Source organism: Scyliorhinus canicula, chromosome 9 (genome assembly GCF_902713615.1).
Source record: "Scyliorhinus canicula chromosome 9, sScyCan1.1, whole genome shotgun sequence".
Classification (NCBI taxonomy): domain Eukaryota; kingdom Metazoa; phylum Chordata; class Chondrichthyes; order Carcharhiniformes; family Scyliorhinidae; genus Scyliorhinus; species Scyliorhinus canicula.
The window spans coordinates 158,994,243-159,005,193 of NC_052154.1; the positions used below are offsets into that span (position 1 = coordinate 158,994,243).

The following is a 10,951-nucleotide window of genomic DNA, read 5'->3' on the forward strand; positions in this document are numbered from 1 at the left end:
GAGTGAGAGGGGATCTCAGAAATTTATCAAATTCTAACAGGATTAGAAAGGGTAGATTCAGAAAGAATGTTCCTGATGGGAGAGTCGAGAACTAGGGGTAATAGTTTGAGGATAAGGGGTAAATCTTTGAAGACTAAGGTGAGGAGAAATGTCTTCACCCAGAGAGTGGTGAATCTGTGGAATTCACTACCACAGAAAGTAGTGTAATTTCAAGAAGGAGTTAGATATAGCTCTTGGAGCTAAAGGGATCAAGGGATATGGGGGAAGGTGGGATCAGGGTATTGAAATTGATGATTATCCCATGATCATAATGAAGGTTCAAAAGGCTCAATGGCCTCCTCCAGCTTCGATTTTCGATGTATGTTTTTATGCAAAGATATAGGAGTATAACGAGTGCAGGGAGGTGCTTCAATAAGTAATTAGGAGGGCAAAGAGGGGCCATGGAATATCATTGGCAGATAGGATTAAGGAAAACCCCAAGGCATTTAATAAATATATTAAGAGCAAAAGGATAACCAAGAAAAGGGTGGGGCCCATTGGGACCAAAGGGACAATCTCTGCATGGAACCAGAGGATGTGGGTGAGGGCTTTAATGAATATTTTTCATCTGAATTCACGAAAGAAAAAGATGTGGTAGCTGGAGATTTCAGTTGGGACGTTGAAGTTCTAGAGCACGGTAAGATTAATAAGGACGAGGTGCTGATGGTGCATAAATCCCTAGGGCCTGGTGGGAGGCAAGTGAGGAGATTGCTGGGGCCCTGCCGGAGATATTTAAATCTTTGCTGGCCACAGATGAAGTGCCAGATGATTGGAGGAAAGCTAATGTGGTTCCTTTATACAAGAAGGGCAGCAGGGAGAAGCCCGGTAATTACAGACCAGTTAGTCTAACATCAGTGTCAGCGAAATTATTAGAAAAAAAGTCTGAGGGACAGAATTAATCAACACTTGGAAAGGTGGGTATTGATCAGGGATAGTCAGCACGGATTTCTTGGTAGGAGATCCGGGGCTGTATTCGCCTAGCCTCTGTGCCAAAATTGCGTCCAGCGTGGGGCGGAGATTGGGCATTCGCATGGAAGTGGCATTGGAGCGGCACGGGGCCGATCGTGGGGACCTTCTTTCCTGGCCCAGGTCCGCCGGCTGAGTCCACCATTTTGCACGGGGCGGTCGCCGCAGGCCGCCGCCTTCAGCATGCGTGGACTCCCGACCGGAAGTGCAGGGCCCAGGAGTGCTCCTCGCAACTCTGGCTGTGGTACGGGGCCCTGCCAGCCCTGCAGATGGGAGAATCTCTCAGGACTTTCTTCAGGAAAGTCCAGAGTGAAACACCAGCGTTTTGACGCTGGCGTGGGGACATAGCCCCATTTTTGGAGAATCCAACCCCCCTGCTTAACCAGTTAATTGGGTGTTTTGAAAAGGTAACCAAATACATTGATGAGGAGAAGTACAATAGGGTGGGCTTTGAGAAGGGAATGGAGCACTATTCAAACCTGTGTTTAGTTGTGAATCTAAACAAAATAGCAAAGGGATATCCCAGAACGAGGAGTCAGCTGGGTCGAGTATGCAGATAAACTTTCAATTTCAATCTAGCAAAATACAGCAACAATTTAATCAAGTGGGCCAAGTAATTAGTCTAAAAATTAAAGTCTAAAAAATGTATTGGTGCTATTAATATGCATTATTGTTTATTACAAAGTTCTAGGAGAATAACATTTCAATTAAACAATGGATAGAAACGTTGAAGTGGTTTGTAATTTCCTGTGAATTAATATCTGCAGTATATGGCTGCTAAGAGTTAAGGAAAAAGTTAACTCTGGACAAAGTGCTGACGCTCGCTGAAGGGAAGCAGCTGATTGGCAAGTTTTTATAGATTGAGCCCTTGAGCGGTTTGCATTGAGTGTGTTTATCTCACTGAGACCGGAACCAGGATGGAGGACAACACCGAGAAAGAGCCCATGAACCCCGGCATTTACCCGGGCCAGGAAGGGCAGAGGGACCACCAATTGGTGCCGGCCACCGTCATTACCATGCCGCCGAAGTATGAGCCCCCACCCCCGCAGTATGTGCTCCGGCAGTATGAGCCCCCGGTCCGGGACCACTTGCTCTGGTCCCTCTTCAACTTCGGCTGCTTGAATTTCTGCTGCCTGGGATTCGTGGCGCTGGTCTATTCGGTCAAAGTGAGTGAGGGGGCTGGGAAACAAAGATCCTGGGGCGGGGCGGGGTCGGAGACCTGGATGGGGGGACCCCGGAGACCTGGATGGGGGGACCCCGGAGACTTGGATTTTTTGGGGGGGGGGGGTCGGAGACCTGGATGGGGGACCCCGGAAAGGGCCAGGGACTGGGAGGGGGAGAAGTGCAGGTGTCAGGTGTGGGAACGCGAAGGGTGGAATAGGGGCTCAGGGCTAACCACTGACTGTTGAAGGAGATGTAGCTGAGGGAACCTTAGTGTGTCCTAGGTAGCCATATTCATGTAATTCCATGAAGAATTCCAGTTAAGGCTGTATTCAAATGGTTCTTCATCTGTAATAAACCTGATAAGGATGGGATTGAACTCCATTTAAAGTAGGTTGGAATACATTCTACAATTGCATGATCTTAGTTCAATACTCAGTAACTAAACTTTGCTTGATGTTAAGCCTGCTCCTGTTTTTGAGTCTCCCTCCCATACGCTCAGTCAGAACTGGGAAGTTTCGGGAATTGTTTTAAGGGGTTTACAATTGGACTTTCCCTGGGAGGGATTAAACCTGTTGGCAGAGCCGGAACAATTATTGGGCCGAGATTTCTGCAACAGTACAGTAAATACTGACTGTCTCTGGGAAATCCTTGCCAAGGAGCCTTTCAAGATCCACACCCTGTATTTTTGCCTCCATACTTTTAATGCTGATAAATTCACTTGCATTAAAGTTAAATAATGTATTTGAATGGGTTGGATCATTTACCAAAACTCCAAACTGAATTCATTTTTTAATGGTGGCCACGGATATTTGCGCCTGGGTGTTTACGAAGCAACTTCCGTCTTTGATACTTTAGAAACATTTTGTTTATCCTGTCTCCATGTCAGGTTTTGTAAAAGTGTGTTGAGCACCGTTCACACACGGGGGGGGGGGGGGGACGTCACAATTCATTCACAATTGACATTGAAGTGTCATTAATGTTATCCTTGCAGATTTAGTAACCAGGTTATACACAGGAGGGGTCCCGGGTCCCAGGAACAGTCAGGAACTGAGTGATCAGTTGTTGTTGTGGGAAAACCCCTTCTAAAACTGCACATGCTCAAGTCAGTGTCAGATGAGATTGGATTCAGGTCCCGGGGTGGGAAACAGCTGTGAGAGCTTCCAGTGCCCCAAGCTGACAACGGAGACAACTATTATTCATGTTCCGCTGACCGATATGACGTTTCTGGTCCAGATCATCTGATTCACTCCCAGGCCAGCCAAATTCTCACATTCTACTGCCCACAGCTATTGAGTAACGTTCCTCCTGAAAACTTCCACTAGTTTCAAGGATGAGAAAACAAACCAATCTTTCACTTCAATGTCACTGGGCTAAGAGTTATTTTAAAGACCCCCCCCTCCCCCCCCCCCCCCCTCCTTTCTGTAAAGCAGCTTCATTCTATTCATTCTATTGAGGCATGAAACCATTTTGAATGTGGAAAATAAATTTATTTCTTGCTGGAAATTACTGTGCAAATGGAGGTATTTTCCTGATTAACAAAAGTGAAATAACACTGCCACTTACATATGAACTAGCAGCAGGGGTAGGGTTCCTGCAACCTGTTCTGCCATTCAATAAGATATTGGCTGATTTGATTGTAACTTCAACCCCACATTCCTGCCTCACCCAATAACCTTTTATCCCTTAAATTAATCAATAATCTACCTCGCTCAGCCTCAAATACAACTCCAAGGCTGTTGTGTCCACTGCCTATTGAGGAAGAGTATCAGAGACTCGCCACCCACTTGAGAAAAATTATCCTAATCTCTGATTTAAATGAGTGCCCCCTTATCTTTGAACAGTCACCCCTAGTTCTAGATTCTCCAACGAGAGGAAACATCCTCTCCATATCCACCCTGCCAATACCCCTCAGGAGCTTAAAGGTTTTGATCAAGTTGCCTCTTCCTCTTCTAAACTCTAGTGGATACAAACCAAACCCCTCCACCCTTTCCTCATAAGCCAACTCGCCCAATCCTGGAATTAATCTAGTATAACTTCTCAGAATTGCTCACACATTTCCATCTTTCCTCGTATAAGGAGACCAATACTGTACACAATGCTCCAGATGTGGTCTTCACCAATGCCCTGTATGACTGAAACATTACCTCTTTACATTTGTAATCAATTCCCCTCAAAATAAATGACAACATTCAATTAGGTTTCCTCATTACTTATTGTACCGGTGTACTTGCCTTTTGTAATTCCTGCACTAGGACACCCTGTTCCATCTGCACCTCCACTCAAGCACTGAGATATTCTTTACCTGGCACTCTCTTCAATCTCACACCATTTAAATAATTAGATTTTTTTAATTTTTCCTGCCAAAATGGATATTTGCACATTTGCCAATTTTTTCCCCACTCACTTAACCTATCGATATCCTTTGGTAACCTCCTCATGCCCTCTTCACAATTTACTTTCCTAGCTATCTCCATGTCATCAGCAAATTTAGCAACCACACCATTACTCCTTTCAGCCAAATCATTTATATAAATTGTAAAAAGCTGACGCCCCGACACTGATCCCTGTGGCATCCTATCTGGCTGCATCACAGGCTGGTATGACAACTGCCTGGCCCAAGACCGCAAGAGACTTCAGAGAGTCGTGAATACAGCCCAGTCCATCACACAAACCTGTCCCCCATCCATTGATTCCATCTACACCTCCTGCTGCCTCGGGAAAGCGGGCAGCATAATCAAAGACCCCTCCCACCCGGCTTACTAACTATTCCAGCTTCTTCCACCGGACAGGAGATACAAAAGTCTGAGAACATGCACAAACAGACTCAAAAACAACTTCTTCCCACTGTTTTCAGACTCCTAAACGACCCTCTTATGGACTGACCACATTAGCACTACACCCCTGTATGCTTCACCCGATGCCGGTGTTATCTAGTTACATTGTGTAACTTGAGTTGCCTTATTATGTATTTTCTTTTATTTCCTTTTCTTTTCGTGTACTTAATGATCTGTTGAACTGCTCGCATAAAGATACTTTTCACTGTACCTTGGTACACGTGACAATAAACAAATCCAATCTAACACCACTCACATATCCAATTAGAAAAGTATCCAATTATGTCATCTGTTTCTTTCATGCCAACATGTTACTCCCTGCACCACGTGCTTCTATTTTACACAAGCTTTGACGTGGCACCTTATCCAATTCCTTCTGGAAATCTAAGTACAGTGGATCGACCTGTTCCCCTTTATTCTCAGCATATATGACTCCTTCATGGAACTCCAATAAATTGGTCAAATATGATTTCTCTTTTACAAAATCATGTTGACTCTGCCTGACTGTTTCCAAGTGCTCAGCTATAACATCTATAATAATGGCTTCTAACATTTTTGCCATGACAGATGTTAGGCTATCTGGCCTGTAGTTTCCTGCTTTCTGTCTCTCCCTTTTTGAATAAATGAGTTACATTTGCTGTCTTCATAGATTACTATCATAGAATTTACAGTGCAGAAGGAGGCCATTCGGCCCATCGAGTCTGCACCGGCTCTTGGAAAGAACACCCGACCCAAGGTCAACACCTCCTCCCGATCCCCATAACCCAGTAACCCCACCCAACACTAAGGGCAATTTTGGACACTAAGGGCAATTTATCATGGCCAATCCACCTAACCTGCACATCTTTGGACTGTGGGAGGAAACCGATGCTCCCGGAGGAAACCCCCACACACACGCGGAGGACGTGCAGACTCCGCACAGACAGTGACCCAAGCCGGAATCGACCCTGGAGCTGTGGAGCAATTGTGCTATCCACAATGCTACCTTGCTTCCAATCTAAAGGAACCTTCCCTGGATTTAGTGAATTCTAGAAAATTAAACCAATGTAGCAACTATCTCATTAGCCACTTCTTCTTTCAAGACCTTAGGGAGAAATCCATCCAGGGATTTTCTTCAGCCTACAGACGCAACTATTTGGTCAATACCACTTCCCTGGTGATTGTAATTTCCCTGAGTTCCTCTTTCGCTTCCATTTCCTGATTTACATCGATTTGTGTCCTCTACAGATGCAAGGCACCTGTTTAATTAATTCGCCATAGCCCTACTTTCCATGATCAATTCTCCAGGTGCACTTTCTATTGAACCAATTTGAACATGTAAAAACTCCTTTAATGCCAAGCACCCTTTTCATTTCGCATTTTCCAGTTACACATCAAGCACTAGATTTTTAGAACCCGGCTAATATTGAAGTTTTCAATTCACACCTATTTTCTTTTAGGCTAGAGATCGGAAGGTTGTGGGAGATGTGGATGGATCTCGACATTATGCATCCACAGCCCGATCATTCAACATTGCAGCCACAGTGCTGTCCATCGTTGCCGGCTCAATTTACATCGTGCTGCGGTTGATTCCTTTGTTTCTCCAGAATTGAATCACGCATTGAGAAGCAGAACCGTGTTTGGCCTGGAGGTTGGAACTGAATGCTGGGAGCTTCTCGTTAGCCAGGAGCTGTTTTGTGACTTTCTAACTCTTGATGTATTCCATGATTGATTGCTTCTTTCAATTTATATTGTCTACATGTAGAATGTGTCCAAATGCATGTTTAAAGAGATCTCCTCAAAACAATAGTTTTCTATAAAAACATGGGCAAGGTGTGACCTTGATAGTTTGGGTAAAGTGATTGATAACCTGTTTGATTTTAACTTCCTGAATTCAATTGTATACATTTCTTCTCTACAATAAATGTTACATCCTTACAACCTCATTGGTTGGGTTTATGGTTAGATGAGCTATGATGTCAGTGAATTTGCAGTCAGTATCACTGATTATTAATTTGCTGCTAATTATTAATTTTCTGTGAATCACCGTGGTTGCCCTTAATCTGTTGGGGGTGGAGTGGGACCGGGGGGGGGGGGTCACCAGTTTGAGTGCAGAGATGCTATAAGCGCCTCTCCGTGGAGGTTACAGGGCTCCAGGTAGGTACAGAGTGTCTGAATTGTGAGAGAGGAGGCTATCACTGCCCTGTGGGACAATGTTGGATCGGATTGGATTGGATTTGTTTATTGTCACGTGTACCGAGGTTTTCTGCGAGCAGCGTAAACAGATCATTTAGTACATGAAAAGAAAAGAAAAAAAAAGAAAAATGCATAATAGGGCAACACAAGGTACACAATGTAAATACATAGAAAGGTTAGTGATAATGTTAAGTGTTAGAATTAAATTTTAGTGTGGTTGTTGGTTGGGTGGGTGTTACTTTGTTGTTTTTCTTTCAAAATTGTTGTTAAAAATTTTAAAGCGTCTTAATGTTCAAAAAAAAAAGAATTAAATTTTAAAAGATTAGTATGGTTATAAGAGATGTAAAAAGAGGATCTGTTTGGGAGAGCTCGCAGAGAGTCTGGCGCCATTTTTGGTGGATTAATAATGATCTTTATTATTATCACAATTAGGCTTCTATTATTGCTGCAATGAAGTTACTGTGAAAATCCCCGAGTCACCACATTCCGGCGCCTGTTCGGGTACACTGAGAGAGAATTCTGAATGTCCAATTCACCTAACAAGCACGTCTTTCGGGACTTGTGGGAGGAAACCGGAGCACCTGGAGGAACCCCACGCTGACATGGGGAGAACGTGCAGACTCCTCGCAGACAGTGACCCAAGCATGGGAATTGAATGCCGGTCCCTGGTGCTGTGAAGCAACAGTGCTAACCACTGTGCTACTGTGCCGCCCAATCTGGATGGACCAGCTACTCTTTTCCTATCTGATATGTTCATCCGTAAACTGGACTGAACAATCCAGTTTACATCAAAGCACAATGTTGAGGCGGCATGGGATTTTAATAATTTCCTTGATTAACTCATATTTTCAAGGCCGGAATCACAAGCAGAATCCATAAAGTCCCGCCCCTCCCCCCAGCTACTTTGGTGGAATTTGAACTTTTTGGCTGTACCATTTTTTCTGGATCCATAATATGAGCACTATGCTCCTGCTGAGTTGTTGAGGACTGCTGGCTGTGTGTGACATTCTGAGCAAAGCCTCCTCAGGGTATGTGTCACGTCATCCCAGGGTGCTGGGACTGTGTCAGCACCACCAGCGGGTCACTGCTGGGACTGTGTCAGCCCGCAGCGTGAAAGAATGTCACAGAGGCATCATACTGGTTGTGCAGAAGGGTGATTATTGAATTTTGCAGTTCCCCACTCTCCTGAAGGTACCCCCCACCCCCCAGTACTTGCAGTGAATCTCGATGTACTTTCCCTTCCTAGCTCTACCGCTACGAAGGTGTAGGTATCTCCCCAGGACGCACATGTGAGGAAGCCAACTGTCTACCTGGTCCCGTGGACTACGATGCCCCTGGTGGGAGTCTTCTGGAGCTCTGAGGCCGGAGAGTCCCAGCTCACTTGCCGGCAGCACATGCACAAACATGCCACCCTCTCCCGTGTGCTGGCTGTGAGTTATGGCCTCATCAGAGGGATAGAACTCGGGGGAGCTGGTGACCACCATCGCCACTCCATGGGACGGGTCCGGGTTGGCACCTAGCGCCCTCTCCTCCCAGTCGGTGCCCAGACGGTCTTGGGATTGAGGGGCAGCTGGTTCAAGCCCGGCTGCCCCTGCACCATCTGGCTCTGCCAGCCCAGGTGGTTCCCCATGATTCCGCACCATTGTGCAAATGCCCTTGGCGGTGCTCCCCAGTGACTGGGACATGTTCTGCAGTGCCTCAGCCATGCCTGCCTGCGACTGGGACAAGCTCCGTAGCACCTCGGCCATTCCCATCTGAGAGCAGGACATGTCCTGCAGCACCTCATCAAGGTCTGCCTGGTGCTGGGTGACATCCCCCAGCGACTCGGCCGAGACCATCAGCCATGGCCGTCACCCAACTATGCGGCGCCTTGGACCTTCACTAATAGTGCCGATGCCATACATCAGGGGCTCTACCGCGGTCACCACCCTGGCAGTGTTAGCCTCGGTGCCACTCATTGCCGGCAACAGCTCCAGCACCCATAGCCTCAGAATCCTCAAAGCAGTTATGGATCTGCTGGAGTGACCCTGAGATTTCACTCCGAATGTCCTGGGATCCAGCAAATCTCCAACTGCTGTCTCACCTGGGGGTTCCTGCCTCCACCTGATGTATACCTGCAGCTATGTGGTGGTCACCAGGTTGTGACCCAGAAGCCTGATCATTCCCTCCGAGGTGCGTGTATCTGCACTGGTGGAGGGTGGGGATGACCGCTGTGACGAAACTACAATGGTGGCAGCCTTGCAGCTTTCCTCCGAGGTGGTCTCATGGGAGACTGGAGAGGGTGCCACCTGGGATGGGCTGGCACCATTGGCTGGAGGAGCTGCGGGAAAATGAACATGTGGTCAGCGGGAGGGATGGGTCAGTCAGTAAGGCAATCACTACTTCCGTTTCACAGGTCCTCTGGGTGGGGCCCAGTGGTTCCTCACCTCTGTGGCATCCGCCAGCCTCGATGTTGGTGACCGGCCTGTCCTCGGCCAGACTGGTCACCTCCAGGGACCGCACCCTGAAGGTGGTGAGGATTCTGATGTCCGGCACACCACCACCAGTCTGGGCCCTCTCCCGGCAATTGTAGGAGAGCTTTTCCTGAGGAGACACAGAGAGGGCGTCGTTAGCCACACATGTGGTTCACAGTGCTGGGAGGGGGATGGGTGGAGGGAGGGAGGGTTGGGGGATCACATGGAGAGTTGGGGGTGTGAATGCTGCAAGGGGGCAGAAAGGTCTTGGGGGCGGGTTGCATTGGTGTCTACTGGCTCGTGCTGTCCGTTGTAGGTCATTGTCCTTTTTTCTGCACTGGAGGCCAGACCTCCTGGTCACACTCCTGGCACTCACAGCCACCGCCACATCGTCCCAAGCAGCAGTGGCTGCCCTATGGCTGACCCTCCTGGTCTCTGGGGGAACAGGACATTCCCCCTGGCCTCCACAGCAGCTTCCCAGGTCTGTGTCCCCGAATCTTGGGGCCGGTCTCCTCGGCACCATTGTTGTAAGGTGGCTGGGGTTGGCTGAGCAAGTGCTGCTCAACCTTGTTAGCGAGGAGCTGGTGAGCGCGGTGCCAGCGAATCAGCTGGCGAGCCGGCATTCGGGGCGAGAAGCCTATGAGGCCTCGTTAAGTGGACCCATTAACATTGAATAGCGTTGCCGGCCTCACTGGGTCAAGCACCGGGAAACTGGCGGCAATTCCCATTCACTACATCACTTAGAAATCTTTGTGGAGAATCGTGTCTTCGTCATTTTTGGGAGGGGCTTGGGGAGTTCCTCCCCAGTCTAGCCCACGCTTGAAATGTTTTCAGCAATGGGGATCTGAACTTGACAGCTAGACCGGCACCTCCCATCCATAGGCAATGCCACCTCCCACCCCCACAGGCATGGGCAATACCACCCCCTCCCACCCTTCTTTTGCACCCTGATATTTGAGACCCCTTCATACCTCCATTCATCCCACCCCCCCCCCCCCCCCCCCCCCCCCCCCCCCGCCCCCACCCTACATGACCCCCTCTCACATGAGCCTCATGGCTCATTTAAATTACATTACCAGGACCATGCCCAGTGAGGGCATGATCGAGATTGTGCCTGGAGCCTCGAGTCGGTGGCTCACGCCTCTCGTTTTGAACTCTCCTATTCTCACCGCCTTCCCAAAGGAGACGAGCCCCAGTTTTACCAACCTATCCATATAATTGAAATCCCTCATCCCTGGAAACTAAATCTTTTCTGCACCCCCCCAATAGCCTTCACATTCTTCCTAAACTGCTGTGCCCACAACTTTGCATAGTTCTAAG

The 10,951-nt window shown here is 47.8% G+C and overlaps 1 protein-coding gene across 1 annotated transcript; it reads left to right on the top strand.

The window, feature by feature from the left end:
- Positions 1-1,880: 1,880 nt before the first annotated feature.
- Positions 1,881-6,928, top strand: LOC119971839 (dispanin subfamily A member 2b-like). The gene is made up of 2 exons (XM_038808048.1): positions 1,881-2,171; positions 6,443-6,928. Exons 1-2 carry the CDS (start codon positions 1,923-1,925, stop codon positions 6,593-6,595), a joined length of 402 nt encoding a protein of 133 aa, XP_038663976.1. The 5' UTR covers positions 1,881-1,922; the 3' UTR covers positions 6,596-6,928.
- The last annotated feature ends 4,023 nt before the right edge of the window (positions 6,929-10,951 follow it).

Coding starts and splice junctions, on each gene's coding strand:
- LOC119971839 (XM_038808048.1), top strand. CDS start 1,923: ATGGAGGACAACACCGAGAAAGAGCCCATGAACCCCGGCATTTACCCG. Junction 2,172..6,442: donor CGCTGGTCTATTCGGTCAAA/GTGAGTGAGGGG, acceptor ATTTTCTTTTAG/GCTAGAGATCGGAAGGTTGT.